Source organism: Cebidichthys violaceus, unplaced genomic scaffold (assembly GCF_023349555.1).
Source record: "Cebidichthys violaceus isolate CVI_PGR_0920_01 unplaced genomic scaffold, fCebVio1.0.p SCAF_23, whole genome shotgun sequence".
Taxonomy (NCBI): domain Eukaryota; kingdom Metazoa; phylum Chordata; class Actinopteri; order Perciformes; family Stichaeidae; genus Cebidichthys; species Cebidichthys violaceus.
This window is the reverse complement of record NW_027176406.1, coordinates 8536988-8554143: the sequence shown is the minus strand read 5'-3', so window position 1 is coordinate 8554143 and position 17156 is coordinate 8536988. Positions and strand designations below refer to the sequence as shown.

Here is a 17156-nt window from a genome sequence, read left to right as displayed (position 1 = left end):
TTTTGTAACGTAATATTTTTTAAAACTTGCCTGTTGACATTTTTTTAGTGCAGGGCTTTTACAGTGTGCATTTATAGTTATATTTAAATAAATAATCTATATACAGTACGTCCTCCATCGCTGTTTAGATAAATACAAATGGAATTATTAGCTCAAATAAAACTTAGATATTACTTTTTTACGTGTTTTTATGTTTTGACATATCTAATTGGAATGTCTTATTTGAATAGTTCAGTAGGTCCAAGTTTTTCCTAATTAATAAAACAAGAAAATGAAATGAAATCAGTCAAATCTGCATGACCTGTGTCTTTCGAAAGCTGTCTATCATATTATTTTAGTGTTTAGTAATTTATTTTCAAGTACCTGGAGGGAACTCCAAACGAATATTAACTATTTAAATACTCAGTGGAGAAAGTATCATTGAGATCTGTTATTCGAGCAAAAGTAGTATTCAAAGTAAATACATTTACTCAAGTATTACTTAGATTTTACTTATTTGTACTTTATTAGTATTTCCAATTCCAATAAACTATAGTTCAAGACACTTTGCAGACAAGAATTTTACATTTGTATTATACACATGATCAGCTTACCCTAACAGACTATTCAAACATTTTTAAAATTAGCTTCAACTTTGCAGGTACAACATTAAAATACTGCTTAAATGGTTATGGATAAGTAGGATTAATCCAATATCATATACATAATACAAATAAGAAATAATAATTCCGCAAAATGAAGCACATTTTGTAGATAATAACAGTATGTTTACTTGAATTTAATTCTGAATGCAGAAAACGTACTGAATTATTTTATTGTTGAAATGTTTTTTGTTTGTTTTTTAGTTAAAGATCTGACCATCTTCACCACTGATAATATTACTTATATAACATTACACTGATTAAACTTACTTTATTATACTGTTTAACACTTTAATCTAATCTAATAAAGTGTCACATTTTATACAATGATTGTATTCTGTGAATCTTAATCTGTTAAGTAACTAACTATGCAAAAATAAATGTAGTAGAGTCAAAAGAAGTATGTAAAGTAGCAGAAAAGATTACTCAAAATTGTACTTATATCACCTGGAAATCTTGTTGTGACCACACTTAATAATCAACAAATATGGACGATGATTTTAAGCCGTATTAAATTGTGCAGCTGACAGCAGTGAACTGGACTTTGCTTTTGTTTTATGGCTCTGAGCTGCTGATCCGTTGACGCCCAGTGACCACTTTGTTTGCTCAGGTCTGCGGTCGAGTCATTCTGTGAATCCGTTTGGCATGTGAGAGGAAAAAGGGAAAGAAAGTGACAGATTTGTTTGGACCTTTTCTGTTCTTCTGAAGAGATGTCTAGGTACCACAAAGCAGCGATTGATGGATACTTGGACCTCTTAAAAGAGGCCACGAGGAAGGACCTGAACACTGCGGATGAGGATGGCATGACTCCCACTTTACTCGCTGCTTTCCACGGACACGTCGATGCGCTTCAGCTCATATGCAGCAGAGAGTAAGCATGTTACACTCCTCTTTACCTCCTGGGCTTCATTTCACATATATAGATCACTTTATCTCCATGATTATCACCTCAGTTCTCTAGAGTTTATTGAAATATTTAAATTGTTGGCAAATTCTATTGCAAATTCTACTATAATGTTATAATAATATAATATATAATGCTCTAAAACTAAACTAAACTAAATTAAAATCAATAGAACACAATGGCTGAAAAGTGATGTGTTTGATGCCTTAACAGTTATTTAGGACTTCATCTGGGTTTTTCCAACACGTTTTTCATCATAATATAATGAGCTAAAACTTAATTCCCACTTTCCCTCATGAGCTGAGCCAAATGTTTAATCAGCCAAAGAAAGCCTGCAACAAAAGAGTCCTTTATCTGTCCCCACCACCCCAACCTCCTGCCTTCACTCAACACAACAAGAGACGGGCTTGAATCTAGAACAACATTCTTACTCAAAAATTAGGTTCAGGAAATATGTGTGTAGGATATTTAGTAGGGCGTAACGCACGCATAACCTACGTGGCCAGAATTGATAGAAGCTTTTTCCGCTTTGGTCTGTGGGATTTATGACAAGTTGTTGCAGAAATACAGCTATCAAGACTTTTATGGCTTTGACAATGAGGCACGGCACAGAAGGACTTTAAATCTTAATAGTTTACCTATTAGGTTGTTTGATATTATTTAGTTATTATTTTGTGATTATATTTTGTATATGAAAGACTTTATGTCAAATTCTTACCTCACATTTAAAGGAATACTTTGACATTTTTGGAAATGTGTGTATTTGAACTCTATTGTTGTTATATTTTGGTGTATTTATGTGACTAGTGTTTTTACACTGAGGTACTTTTGATTTCAAGATTCTATTGTTTAAATCTGGTGTTTTATGTTTGCACTTCTTAGGACCATATTTGGAATAAATATTTTATCATTTTGTTCCTTTGATAAGTGTGTTTTGTAGATCCACAGATGAATCAGATCGAATAAAAAAAAATCTGATGAATGTTTTTTGAAACCTGTATGAACTGGATAAAGGAAGAATCATTGTTATGATGTGGTATAAATCAGTGTTGAAATAAAAAAAAGTTCCAGATAATTACTTAAAATCGAACATATCTTTTGTGTCATACAGAGGAGACCCCAACCGGAGTGACATCTGGGGAAACACGCCGCTGCACCACGCTGCGGCTAATGGCCACATGCACATCCTCAGCTTCCTGGTCAACTTTGGTGCCAACCTTTTTGCCCTGGACAATGATTCCCACACAGCCATGGACGTTGCTGCTTCTCGTGACCGCATGGACTGCGTGCGCTTCCTAGACGCTGCCGCCTCACAGCAGACCAACCAAAACCCCAAGAAGGTCGCCAATCTAAAGAAGGAGGCCATCAAAGAAGCGGAGAAGCGCATGAAGCTCTGCGAGAAGGTGAAGAAGAAGCACCAGAGCAAGATGGACAGAATGCAGCGTGGAGCGGGCAGTACTGGGTCTGTCTCAGAGGCCAGCATGGCATCAGCATTCTCAGACGGCAGTACCATGGCCAGCGTCAATGAGCAGTTCTCCAAACTTATTGCTGCTGATAAATCAGGCTCCCTTACAGCCAGGGTTAAAGGCACGCTCCAGAAGAAGCTTGGGAAGAAAGATAAAGGCACATTGCAGAGGGCGGGAGGGGACGGGAATGTTATTTTCCTCAAACAGGAGAGCGGAGCGTCAGAGCAGCCAGAGTTTCTGGATGTTTTCAATGAGCAGGACGAGGGCATGTCAGACGAAGACAGGATGGTGGGCTTCGACGATTATGACAACGACGAGCCAGGCCAAGTCAAACAGTCCATCTTCAATCGGCCCGGTCTTGGAGGTCTGATTTTCATGAAAAAAATGGGGCTGGAGTCAGAGGACATCCCGAGCGGGAACAACGAAAGTCTTGGCTACCTCGTTCAGAACGAGTTGTTTGAGGTCGAGGAAGACGGCGCAGGCTTCGAGGGGAATGGCGATGCTGATCTGCCCTGGGATCAGGAAGACCTGGGACTGGATGATGATGAAGATGAGGAAACCTCTCCTTTGGATGCATTCTTGTCCGCCATCTCCTTGCCAGAGTTTGCCCTTGCATTCAGCAGAGAACACCTAGACCTGGAGGCGCTGATGCTTTGCTCTGATGAAGACCTGAAAGGCATTCGCATCCAGCTGGGACCAAGGAAGAAGATCCTGGAAGGTGTTGCTCGCAGAAAGAACACATTGGAGACTCCTGGCATCATGAAGGACAGCTACTTGTGATCTGAAAAACATTACCAGGGATTAATAATCCTGTTTGAAGCTTAAAATGAGTCTGTACTTTTTGTAAAGAGAGCCAATAGTTTGATTTTCTGAATAAAACAAAGATGATTCAGCAAACTCACAATTTCTACGGCGTAAAGTTTCAAACTTCTAATCCATAATATTTTTAGATAATCTGTTTATTGAAAATTATCCATGTTACAACCAATTTACAAACGGCATGACCTCCAGCGACTTGATCTTAAATATACAATATCATTGTATAGATAAAAACAAGAGATGTTTTGATCCATAAATGAAATAACAGAGTCAGTGGCTGATTTTTACTAATCATTTTTGCAGTTGACAACATAATGTCAAATAAATTAAACCAATTAAATTAAATACTGTCTCCAAGTTAATACGATGTGTATGTGTTCCCTTGTTTTCATTACATTGTGGGGACAAAAGTCTGGCCACACAGTCACATTGTGAGGACTCACTTTCCATTTGGGGACAAAATGTTGGTCCTTACTACAAGTGAGGAAGACACAAGCACATAAAGAACGAAAAGTCACAAATTTGAACGCACATGCACAGCATAAAGAATTGTGATGACCAGATTTAGATTTTATTCTTCTACAGTTCAACACGAGATGTACACTAAACACACCAGGCAGCTGTTTTTAGACAAAAGGTTCTGATAAAACCACTGTATACTACCTGTCTGGCACCAAACTGCAGACAAAATTAGCAACTAGTTGGTGAACATGGTGGGCCATTTAATAGTTTAAAAAGCTTTTTTATTAAATATTTGGCCAGAGACAAGACTTGAAATAATCCCTAATGTTCCAAGTCTGCTGCATGTGTAAATAGGCAACTAGTTATTTAATGTAAAGCAATCTTAAAGATGCTGTTTAAACAAAATGAGGCATAAACAATTGGAAAAGTGTATGCATCTAGCCACTGACATGTGTGTATACGTATAAAATGAGAACATATAAAACATAAAAACAACATATATAAAACACAATGTTTCTCTAAGTTGTATACAATTGTTTTATAATCATACATTGACGTTGAATAACTTTAATAATAACATCAACAGAGAAAAAAATCAGGACTCAATTAAATAAACGCAGCTGAAGCGAAACCGGAAGTACTCCAAGGTAACTTCTCTTGACCTGTGGGCGGGACTTCCGACGAGAGGCTTTAAATTGTAGTCGTTACTGTCTGACGGTGGATTCAACTGTGTGTATGTGTGTGTGGAAAGAGAGAGTGGCGCTCGCACTGTAGTGGTCACGAGTGTGTCCAACAGGTATGTTTACGGCCGATGAACGTTTACTCTCACCCGTCTGTACCTGATGTGTGTTTTCCCGAAACGACGGTTTACTTTGACTCGAGAGCTAACGGCTCGTTAAGCTTCATTAATGAGCTAATAAACAATCTCAGATAGTCTCTCCGCCTTGTCGCTTCTATGGCCAAACTGGCCTAACTGTCACGTCTCGTATCCCTCCGCTTTACCTCCCAGGCTCTTATCAAAGTGAGACATGGCTGAAATAATCGCCGTCAACGCCGGTTTGCCCTTGTCGTCCACTATGAACTTACTGTTCCAGGAGGACCCCAACGCCACCTTCAACGCCACTGCCACCCCTCCGGCCTCTCTGACCGGCGAGGACTACCTGTTCGTGGAGACCAGGCACCCCAACACCGTGCTGCAGGGCCTGAACAGCCTACGGCTCAACAACGCCTTCTGTGATGTGACCCTGTGCTGTGGAGGACAGGAGTTCCCCTGCCATCGCATCGTGCTGGCCTCCTTCAGCTCTTACTTCCAGGTGAACAACACGGCTTCCGGAGTCCACGTGTTAAATGAATGTGGTATGAATTGTGGTTGTTTTTATTCTTTCTTCTCCTTTTTAGGCCATGTTTTCCACTGACCTGATAGAGTCCAAACAGGAGCGCGTTGCCATCAATGGAGTTGAGCCTCAGATGATTGGCATGCTGGTGAGCTACGCCTACACATCAGAGGTCTACATTTCTAAAGCAAATGTGCAGGTAAAGCTTCTGCTCCTATCCTCTTATCCTCCCTTCCTGAAGAGTATGTTTGCTGAAACTTTGATTCATTTGGTCCCAGGCGCTGCTGGCAGCAGCTAATCTGCTGGACGTGATGGACGTGCGAGAAGCCTGCTGTCATTTCATGAAGCGTCAGATGGACGAGATGAACTGTGTGGGCATTCACTGCTTTGCAGAGGCCCATTCTTGTAAGGTGCTGGAGAAACTCAGCATGGACTACATCCACGAGCACTTCAGCAGTGTTTCTCAGCAGGTGAGAAGCTGATGGAGGAAGCATGTTATGTAAGGAAATGTTTTGCTGCAGTGGTCAAAAAGCAATATGGATAATACTGTCTGTCATATGTTATTTTGTAAATTGTGCATTTTCTGGACAGTTGATAACAGTTTATACTTTCTTTTTTTTCCCCCATCAGGAGGAGTTCCTGTCTCTGTGTGTGGACAAACTGACAGAAATCATTGCCAGTGACTTCCTAAATGTGCATAAAGAGGAGATGGTGTTTGAGGCCGCCATGTCGTGGTTGAATAAATGCTCCTCCCGCAGACAGAGCTTTGAAAAGGTCAGTTCAGAACAAGCTATTTTATAATGCACACGGTTCTCTTCTCTCACTTTGATGCACGAGCATCTATTGAGCAGTAGGCGTGTATTTATTTGGTCCGTCAAAGTTGGTCTTAAAGATGAGAAGCGTTAAAAGACACCTCTCTTACCTACTGAAGCTCCTCCCACATCACCGTCTGTTTTCCTTTTTGCCTTTTCTTTTTTTTTGGTAGGTTGCAGGTTAATCTTAACTTCTGTTCTTGGTTGAAGCTATTTCATTCCATTCTGGAGATGAAGAGGGGCTATCTGAATTGTTTTCTAACCTTTTCTGCCACAGGGGATCGTAACAGAAAGCATCCCGAAACTATTATAGGAAACCATCAAAGGAGACCTGTGATGAAAGTCTTTGAGCTGAACTATTCTCCTGTTTAGACATTAAAATGGCCTTTAAGTTGTTTTAATGTAGGCTTACTGTCTGCAGCCCAAGTATGCACTGTGTTTGTGCAGCTGTTTTAGGGAAACGTTAAATAAGATATTATAAAAATAAATATCAGCAGGTGCTCAATATTTAAGAAATGGCTCAACATTTTGGGACATTATTTGTGTTCCTGCCGAGGGGGGGAGATGGGGACAGCCAGCAGCTGACTAGCTTAGCTTAGCTTAGCACAAAGAGAAGAACAGCTAGCCTGGCTCTGTCTAAAGGTAAATCCACCTACCAGCACCTCTAAAAACTCATTCATTAACACATGAAATTGCATTTGTTTAATCCATACGACAAAGTAGAAAAAGATTTTATGAGGGTTATTTAACTGACCAGTAATTTCCTGAAATCTTGTCCCATCTGTGAATTTCCAACAAGAAATGATAGCTGTCACTGTGGTGGTTCATCGGATCTCTGTTGTTCCTCCAAAGGTCCTAGAACATATCCGGCTGCCTCTCATCAGCCCGTACTACCTCCACGACGTGATCGAGTCTCTGGATGTGGTGAAGGAGAACCAGGGCTGCCAGAAGCTCATCTCTGAGGCGAAGGACTACATGCTGCTGAAGGACCGCCGTGGAGAGCTGTACTGCCCCAGAGCAAGGCTGCGCAGGTTCACAGGTGTTTACCTACTCGCCATCGCATGCGTTTCCATTGAGGGTAGAGGCTGCATCTTTGTCAATCTGGCAATCCAGTGCGTTTACTTTGGCTACACTTGGAAAATAATTGCTTTCTAGTTTTGTGTTTTAGACCCCCTTTACAGCTTGCATTATGTGTTTTGGGGTGATGGATTTACAATCTGATGGTGTTTGACCACATGAAAGTACAGGTGTAAATGCACTGAAAACACATTGAGGATTTTATTGTAAGGTGTAGAGGAGGTCTAAGTGACTGAGACAATCTACAAAAAATACAAGATGATGAAAATAATCACAAGTTGCAGCCCTACACACGACTACGTTATTGGTCCAGAGCTACAGTCTGTGGTCCAAAGGCCTCGGCTCACTCCCCTCTGTTCTCTACTCCTGTTGCCATAACAGGGAGAGCTGAAGTGATAGTGACGGTTGGCGGGGAGGACGACAAGGTGGTGCTGCGCAGCGTCGAGAGCTTCGATCCTGTGACGCACCAGTGGAAGAATCTGGCCTGCCTGCCCTTCGCTGTGAGCAAACACGGGCTGGTCGTGTCAGGTGAGGAAACGTGAGCTTTAATTACATTAAAACTCATTCATGACGGAGCAACAGCTAAGCTCAGACAGTGACGTGTTTCTTTCCATCCTCCTCTCCGTCTCTGGAGACTCCACGCTGTATTTGGCGGGAGGAGAGTTTCCCGACGGCTCGGCCAGCAGAGAGATGTGGCGCTACGACCCCTGCTTCGACTCCTGGATGGAGTCGGCTCCCATGAATGTCGCCCGTTCTGAGTTGGGTAAGTCAGTCTCCGTACGACAGCCGCTTCTTCTGTCCTGCACAGAAAAAAAAAAACTTGCCTCACCACAAAGTACCTCATGTGAAAATCTACGAGTGTCGATCTTAACTGGCGCATTCTATTGTTGTTGTTGTCATGTTTTAGCTGTTCATGTAAAAAGTTGTTATCGTCAGTGACTGGATTAATCTTCCTCACGCTCAGGCCTGGTGATGCTGGACGGCTTTGTGTATGCAGTGGGGGGGTGGGAGGGGCGCTCTCGTCTGGACTCGGTGGAGTGCTACAACCCTCACAACAACTCCTGGCAGTTCACGGAGTCTGTCAAGATGGCCGTCACGAGTCCTGCCGTGGTGGCCCTGGACGGACTGCTCTACGTCACTGGTAGGAAACACGGGCTACGCACATGCGCGTGTTTCTCTAGGTTGTGCTTTTCAATGGATTTACAGATTTCCGTTTTTCCGGCTGTTACACTGTTACACCTAGGTGGTGCGGTTCTAGAGGACGGCGACGGCACAGACCTCGCTCAGGTGTACAACCCCAAGACCACTGCATGGACGGAGGTCGCCCCCATGCAGATCGCTCGCTCTGGTTCAGCTGCTTGCACACTCAAAGGAAAGATTTATGTGATAGGTCTGTAAACGCACTTTATAGAACTCAACAACAACAACAACAACACGGCAACCACTCATGAAATTGAGTTCAACAACTCATTTGTTCTCCCAGGTGGATGGCATGCCTCGACAGAGAACACTGATAAGGTGGAGTGTTACAGCCCTAAGACTAATCAGTGGACCATGTGCGCCCCCATGAAAGAGCGACGGTACCGGCCCGGTGCTGCCGTGGTAGATGGCAAGATCTACGTCCTGGGAGGAGAAGAAGGCTGGGACAGGTGAGGGCCCAATCTGGGGAAACGTCAGAAAAGTTGCTTGTGAATCTAATGCTCGTCTAATCCCTGCAGGAACTTGTGCAGGAGCCCAAGAACCATTTTAGGAACCTACCGTCTTATCTCTGTGTGTCCTCTTCTGCATCCATTCAAACAGCAAAGTCATGCAACAATACATACAAAGAGTCGTGTATGAAATCCGACTAATTTATCTAATCTTCATGGTGCAGTTGGGTGCGTTTGGGTCCTGAATTGGATCCTGTGGATTAAAAACACGACGACTTCTAATGCTGATCACCCTTTTACGTGCAGATATCACGACACTATCGAGAGGTACTGCGACGAGACGGACACGTGGGAAATCGTCGGGGAGATGCCCACCAGTCGCAGCTGGCTCAGCTGTGTGTCTCTCCAGCTGAGGAAGGACATCCACATGAGCAGCTATCTCGGGACGCCAAACGACAATTGAGCTACGTTTTTTCTTAAGGAACTCTTTCACGGTCATTCTCTGCGCCCTCAGTCGAGGACGGTGCACTACAAAGCTCAGCTGTGGAGAACAGCCAACTGAGATGACGCCTGTCTCAGCGCTGTTTGAGCGGTTACTGGTGCCAAGCGGTAGTCTGTTTTTAAATCTGACTGCTTGTAGAATGAGCCTCACTTAGGGTCCCGTCTTTTGGCGAGGTGACAAAGGAAACGTCGCATCACGAATCTCAAGGAGCTGTTGCAACTCAGCGAGCAGTCTAAAGTCTCTCTGATGGATGTTTATGGTGCTGTTTTAATGTTCCGAGCACCTCAAATCTTCGAAGGTTTTCTCAGCCAACGAAGTGTATTTTTGTATTATTACGTGGCGTATTTATTTGGGTGTTACTACCTGTGAGGAAGACTTTAAAAAATGATGAACATTCTGCGCTGTCAAAAGATGCTTTGTGAGCCGAAGAATCTACTTGTGAATATTTTCAAAGTTGTCTAAACGTGAGCAGTGTTTTGTAATGAAACTTTGTAAGTTCCGAATGATTGTCTTACACCTGTAATATGTTGAGTATATTTTTGTAATGTGGGTCATAAACTTTAGTGACTTTAAATGGAGTGGATTCTAATAAAGATTTTTTTTTAATTGAGTGCTTGTTTTCTTTTTCTTTTTTTTTCCATTTCACAAATAGCCTTAAAACAACGAACACAGAAGTAACTTACAAATACTTGTATGGTGTAATTGAATGTATTCCAAGAGCCCTGATTAGTTCATTTTAATTGTTTCAACCCAGAAAGACTAGTTTTTAAACATTAAATAATCAAACAGCCAATGGAAATCTCTGAAAAAGTGAGGGGAAAAAAATGTAAGTTTGTAAAAATGATCTGTTTAGAGTTAAAGGTTCAGTCCACTAGTAGTGCTACGGAGCAGTTTTTTGACTGTTACCTGTGTAAGTATTACCTATACAGTCTTAACAAAGGTTTCAGAATATTACACTGGTCTACATGTGGTAAGAACTAAGATTGCAGTAATGTAAGTAAAAATAAATGTAAAGTATTTTAAAATTATTTTTGAAAATGAGCTTTGCATGATTGAAGGAAATTCATTCAACACATTTGTCAGAGCTCAAGGAGACACATGAGTTTTGTTAAACTGTATGCAAACATCATTTATATTTGTTTGCAAGAAAACTCACCAGGGAACCTCAATTTATTTATCAATTTATTTTGACTTGGGCAAAATTAGTTTAATAAATAAAGACTATTGGAAAGTAAGTCAAACATGAATTAAATTGTTTGTTACCACCTAGACACGACCAACTTTGAAGCTGCCGTAACAGTTCATCTTGACATCCTGTGTCATCTTTGATTGGCTGCACAGTGCAGTGGATTGTGGGTAATACGTCAGTCCGCCGCCATATCTTGTCTTTCTGTACCGGTTGAAGGAGAGACTCAGGAGTCATGAGAGGAATCCGGTCTCTTAACAACCTCCCTGTGAGTCTCGTGTTCTCGGTTTTGTCTGAGCTGTGTGACCTACTGGAGCTGAACTCTGTGGATTATCGGTCTGCTCATGTACCGCGTTTAGCTCCACAGTTAGCCTCATGCTAGTTAGCTCGCTAGGTGGCTAACTAAATGTCTAACGTTTAGTAACACGTCCCCGAATCGGTCACTAACGATACTGAATGGCGTGCGAGGCACGTGTGCTGTAACATAGTCTATTGGCTCGCTTTAGTTTTAGTCTCTCTTTGTGGTTCAGCCGGATGCAACCTGAAGGTCATCTCTGAACTCACGTATCACGTATTTTGATCGAGGTGTCTCGAGGTGAATTACACCCTGAGTTTGGTCATAGTGTAGTGACGTCCAGATATTTAAATTGTGTTCACAGGACACGCGTACATGCGGCCTTAGTGTAACGTTTCTAAAGTTGTACGGGTCATTTTAGGACACCCTTCTTTGGGACACCCAACCCTTCTTTACGGCAAGCTGTCAGTGTCTGGAGTCACGTGCAGGTGTTTCCCTCCTTAACATTATTAAGGCTGTCAATATCTGTTAAGCCATCAACGATCATTATTTATTTTAAACTGAATCTGTAAAGTAAAGTAAAACGATCAATCAATCTGTTTCATAGATGCTTTTCTTTTCATGTCACAAGTGGACTTTTTTTTCACACTTTACCGACAGATTGAGTATTACTCAATAACGCAAACATTGTAAATCCAGACAATAGATCACTGTAATACGTCACAATGTCTACTTAAAACCTCTTCTGTAGTTACATCTTGTGTGTGTGGGTTGACACCAGGTCAATTGGAAAGTTGCCCTTATCTTATCCGTATAACCTTTAGAGGCCACAAGTGGTGCATTTATCAAGTGATTTATAAATAAAAAGAACATAATGTAAAAAAGATTTTATTGGCAAAACAAACAAGTGTTTCCTGTTGGTCATCTGGTGTTGGGAAGGGAACCACTGATAGAGGGATCTCTCACTTGAGTACTGAAAGCAGAGTTCGGTAGGTGACAGCTGCTGTTGTGAAGCATCACACGTCATGTTACTCTAATGTGAGCCTGCTTTAGTGGAGCGCTTGCATGACAGTACCTTCTCTTCCAGTCTGCAGGTTAACTGGACCCAAATGTTTGCGCTGCTTGAAGCTGCTCCACTTTCTCCCAGGAAACACTGTCTGGTTGAGTCGAGGAACAGTGGAAGTCGCTTGTCTTTAAATTTGGTGTCACCTCTTCCCCACAGAAACGTTGCTATGCCGCTGCCAGGAGGAGCGAAGCTCTGACCCAACCCCTCGCAGGCCGTGCCTCAGCCTCGCCTGCACCGCCCCCTCCCCAAAATGTCCAGGTGGGTGCTGCTCCTCGACTATGCAGTGGTTGCAATCAAACTGAACGTGCCTATTTATCCTTACAGTTTGATCACAAGTTTTCAGTCACATGTTCTTGTTTTCTTTTGCTTCTTTAGGTGTCCAAGCTTCCAAACGGTCTGGTGATCGCGTCGCTGGAGAACAATTCCCCGCTGTCCAGCGTCGGCGTGTTTGTGAAAGCCGGGAGTCGGTACGAGACTGTGGAAAACCAGGGCGTCTCTCATGTGCTGCGACTGGCGGCAAACCTGGTAATTTGTGAATGAGTCTTCTCTTCGCTGCGCACTGTTGGGGGACAGTTGGCTCTCATTTTTTTTTTTGGCTTAACAACTTTTTGTTTGTTTTGTAGACCACTAAAGGTGCATCTGCCTTCAAGATCTGTCGTGGTGTAGAAGCACTGGGGGGCAGCCTGAGGTCAGTGTGCATTTCCTGCTATAAATACACACCCGTGTAACCATAGCCCACTATGTTGAACCAACTGTGTGGTCCTCTGTTTACCTCCAGTGTGACGTCATCAAGGGAGACCACCGTCTACACTGCGGACTGCTTGAGAGATCACCTGTGAGTCCTTAGGTCAAGTCTGTAATGTTGTTTCACTCGTGTGTGTGTGTGTGTGTGTGTGTGTGTGTGTGTGTGTGTGTGTGTGTGTGTGTGTGTGTGTGTGTGTGTGTGTGTGTGTGTGTGTGTGTGTGTGTGTTAACGTTGCTTTGTCTGTTTGTGTGTGCAGAGATTCATTATTTGAGTTTTTGGTCAACGTGACCGCAGCTCAGGACTTCCGGCCGTGGGAGGTGGACGATCTGACGTCCAGGGTGAAGATCGACAAGGCTCTGGCTCAGCAGTGTCCTCAGATAGGTCAGGAACAGTTCAGGTCCCAACGACCTGCTTTTTCATCGTGTCATTAACTGATCTCTTGGGCCAAAACATACGTTGGCAAAACGTTGACCTCGATCTACCAAACAGTAGCTTAAAATTGCTGTATTGGGTTTTTCTTGCTAGCATGTCAGCACACCTTTGTCCAGCTGAATTGTAGCAATATTGGGCCTATCTGACAAATGCATGTCCATTACTTACTGGCAATTTGTTGTTCGGCCTCTTTAATTCTGAGGGAACAAAAAAGGAGAGCTAAAAGCTACAAGTAGATGCGTAGCGGGCTGTTGATATTCATGTTAACAATAATGCTTAAAGACCCAGTAAAAAAATGTCAGACTTCAAATGAATTGTTAATTTGAATTAATTGTCTTAATTGTTTGTTTATATCTTGTTACATGTGTCAAAAAAGTATTTTGAGCATATTTTTTGGAGGAGTGATTAATTCATTTAACCCATATCATGGAGAGGTGAAAAGAAATGTGTCTCATTACTGAAACTAAAGACACTCCACCTCTTCACTGGTGCGCGCTTTATGTAATTTTGGGCGTTTTCTGTTTTCTTTCGCAGGTGTAATTGAGAAGTTGCATGAAGCAGCGTACAAGAACGCTCTGTCCAACTCTCTGTACTGCCCAGACTACATGGTCGGTCGTGTCTCCTGTACACAGGTATGGGTCTCTGTTAGCGGGACGTCTGAATAGCCCCAACATAGCCTTTTCATTCTTCGTTAGTGCGTACGCAGCTCATACACACCTCTCCTCCTCCTTTTATCGTCTTCTTGTAGCTGCAGACATTTGTTGAGGACAATTTCACCACCGGCAGAATGGCTCTTGTAGGACTAGGTGAGTGTCTGCTAGTGCTGTCTAGTCGCACTGCATTGTTTTGTCACTGCTGCTTTCCAAACTCGTCAGGTTTTGGTTTACGAACGTTAAGTCTGAAGTCATAGTAGTCCCTTTGATGTATTGTGATTGTTGAAGTATTCTGTGCCTGTGAGTCCTCTCTCCTCTGAAATGTCATGTCCAAAGACATAGAGGTAGTCAACACAAAAGGCAAGCGGTGATACTAATGTGGATTTTTGAAACGTGTCTTAAGGCCGACTCTGCAAATGCTTCAAGTGTCAGCATGCCTGAGTGACGGCACATGTTGCTATTCTGGATGTTTCTATCCTGGGAATTAGTGTGGCGTGTTTCAGTTCAGGTGCTCTGCTCCGTGTTCCACTCCAGTCGCATGTTAATGTTTCGTCTGATCCGTGTGTCCAGGTGTGAAGCACTCCGTCTTGAGGCAGATGGGCGAGGGGCTCCTGAGTGTCCGCAGTGGGGCTGGAGCGCCTGTGGCTAAGGCCGTGTACCGTGGAGGTAAAACTCTTAACTTCAATCGTCTCATTACACCCCTTCTGAGATCTGTCGTCGCCTTATTGTCGTAATGCTATTGTGCGTCTGTGTTTGCGTGTAGGTGAGCTGCGGGTGCAGAACAATGACGACCTGGTGCACGCCCTGATTACCAGTGAGGGTGGTGTGACGGGCAGCGCAGAGGCTAATGCTTTCAGCGTGCTGCAAAGGATCCTGGGAGCTGGGCCACATGTAAAGAGGGGCTCCAACATCACTAGCAAACTGAGCCAGGGTATCGCCAAAGCTACCACACAGCCGTTTGATGTAAGTGAAAAGCTGTACACCATTGTTTTGTTTGTCATAGGATGGTGTGTTGGAGTTTGTCTCCTAATGTCAGATGTCTTTCAGGCCACAGCCTTCAATGCCTCTTACTCTGACTCCGGCTTGTTCGGCGTCTACACCATTGCACAAGCTGACTCTGCCGGAGAGGTGATTTCTGAATTCGCTCCTTTTTTTTTTTTTTTTTTTTAAAGAAAAATTAACCAAATGAAACTGCATCTAAAATTGCTTGTTGCTGTCCTCTGTGTAGGTGATCAATGCTGCCATCGCTCAAGTGCGAGATGTGGCTGAGGGGAACGTATCGGAGGCAGACATCACCAGAGCAAAGTGAGTTCACCGAGTAACGTTGGACATGGAGGTGAAGCAGCTGTGCACCATAATAATAACAACACGTTGTTGACTCTGGTGTGTATGTTTGGCTTCTCTGCCTAGGAACCAGGTGAAATCAGAGTACCTGATGTCAATAGAAAGCTCTGACGGTCTGTTGGAGGAGATCGGAGCTCAGGCTCTGACCACTGCAGCGTACCAGCTCCCTGATGCTGTTCTCCAGGCTGTAGATGCTGTCAGCCACGACGCTGTGGTCACGGTGAGTGTCTCTACTGCTGCTTCTGTCTTCAATCAAATCACAGACTCCCACATTAAGCGACTAGCTGGTGGATATAGTGGAGCATTAAGCGGCTAAAGAAACAGATATTTCCCTCAGGAGTTGGTGGAGACCAAAAACAGAGCTAAAAAAAAAAAAACATGAATGCTAATGTTGCTTCATATCTACTGAATGTGTAAATAGGCAACTGTTTGCTAACCTCTTCATGATAACAGCTTTATATATTAATAATTTGTCAATGTTACCAGACTTTAACGCACATTGGAGAAGTTTGCCTTCAGGGCTTTCTGCTAGAAAAACATGATCTTTTCTTAAATCTAATCAAGTTGGTTTGTTGCATAAATGTAAGGAGATTTCTGACAGAAAGCCCTGAAGGTAAACTTATTGTGTGTGTGTGTGTGTGTGTGTGTGTGTGTGTGTGTGTGTGTGTGTGTGTGTGTGTGTGTGTGTAAATTAGAGAAAAAACCTAAATGCAGAAACATGTAGTTACAGAAGTTTCTGAATGCAGATGTATCTATTTGTTTGTTCAAACTGTTCCTTATGTACTGTATTTAATGACAGTAAATGGAGTTGTGTACTGTTTGAGTTATAATTCACAACATGGGAACTAACTAAGCAGTAACTAACACTTTTAAATTTTAAAAACATCTTTTTTTTCTTTACAGGCTGCAAAATCCTTTGTGGATGGCAAGAAGACCATGGCAGCTAGTGGACACCTGGTGAATACTCCGTTTGTGGACGAAGTATGAAAATAAAGTCTAAGAACGGTTGATTTTAACTTGGGCATGTTGTGCCTGGCTGCTGCAAAAGAAAATAGGACCTCAAAGCCTCCTGCAGCAATTCATTTGATGTCCCCAATCATTTGTAGTCTATCCCGTAAGCACCAACGGAGAGCCAGGGAATCATAATGCAATTTCTCTTTTTGTTTTCTTTTGTCAATTTAACTGTATATCTATGTAAATTAAAGACAGTAATAACCACTGGTTGTTGCTTGGATTTGTATTTTGGAATGAATCCAGATGTACTGAAGGTTTTCATTGCTGTGTAAAGAGTATGAGGGTCATCTGGTGGTTTTAAAAGCTGTTCAGGCAGCAGCTATTTTTAGCATTTAAGATATGTTGTTCTACCCATTAACCAGTAGGGGGAACCAAAAACAAACATACAGGATTGAAAGTTGCTAATGTCACACTTTGCTTGTGGAATAAGTATTGATGAGTATAATTTACTTCAGTAAAAGAAGCAATACCAGCAAAATGTAATCAAAGAATAAAAATAAAAATGCTTTACTCATAAGAATGCCTTATGTTTTATAAGATTATCTTGTGAAGAAAGTAGAACATGTAGAACAAGTATAGCATGTAAGGAAGAAATACCTCAGAGTTGTACTTGTACACAGTACTTGGTTAAGGTGTACTCTAAAAGTATGAATAGCCAGATTAATGTATGATGGTCCTGGAGCAAAAACATTGCTGCCTTTTTGCCCAGAGATGCAAAGTACTCATGTGATGAACTAATACTCCCATTTTGTTAG

The 17156-nt window shown here is 42.5% G+C and overlaps 3 protein-coding genes across 3 annotated transcripts; all 3 read left to right on the top strand.

Moving 5' to 3' along the window:
- The first annotated feature begins 1243 nt into the window (after nt 1-1243).
- On the top strand, nt 1244-4197 carry anks4b (ankyrin repeat and sterile alpha motif domain containing 4B). Its single transcript, XM_068718557.1, has 2 exons — nt 1244-1512; nt 2657-4197. Exons 1-2 carry the CDS (start codon nt 1352-1354, stop codon nt 3789-3791), a joined length of 1296 nt encoding a protein of 431 aa, XP_068574658.1. The 5' UTR covers nt 1244-1351; the 3' UTR covers nt 3792-4197.
- Nucleotides 4198-4996: 799 nt separating this feature from the next.
- Nucleotides 4997-10277, top strand: si:ch211-256e16.3 (kelch-like protein 20). The gene is made up of 11 exons (XM_068718964.1): nt 4997-5605; nt 5691-5825; nt 5905-6096; nt 6257-6400; nt 7291-7477; nt 7897-8043; nt 8150-8278; nt 8480-8656; nt 8759-8905; nt 8999-9164; nt 9471-10277. The coding sequence occupies exons 1-11, from the start codon at nt 5321-5323 to the stop codon at nt 9625-9627; spliced, it is 1866 nt and encodes a 621-aa protein (XP_068575065.1). The 5' UTR covers nt 4997-5320; the 3' UTR covers nt 9628-10277.
- A 740-nt stretch (nt 10278-11017) lies between these two features.
- Nucleotides 11018-16605, top strand: uqcrc2a (ubiquinol-cytochrome c reductase core protein 2a). Its single transcript, XM_068718814.1, has 14 exons — nt 11018-11120; nt 12370-12471; nt 12589-12738; nt 12837-12901; nt 12992-13048; nt 13215-13339; nt 13925-14022; nt 14139-14196; nt 14614-14709; nt 14807-15006; nt 15091-15171; nt 15272-15348; nt 15454-15607; nt 16291-16605. The coding sequence occupies exons 1-14, from the start codon at nt 11088-11090 to the stop codon at nt 16372-16374; spliced, it is 1380 nt and encodes a 459-aa protein (XP_068574915.1). The 5' UTR covers nt 11018-11087; the 3' UTR covers nt 16375-16605.
- Nucleotides 16606-17156: the final 551 nt, after the last annotated feature.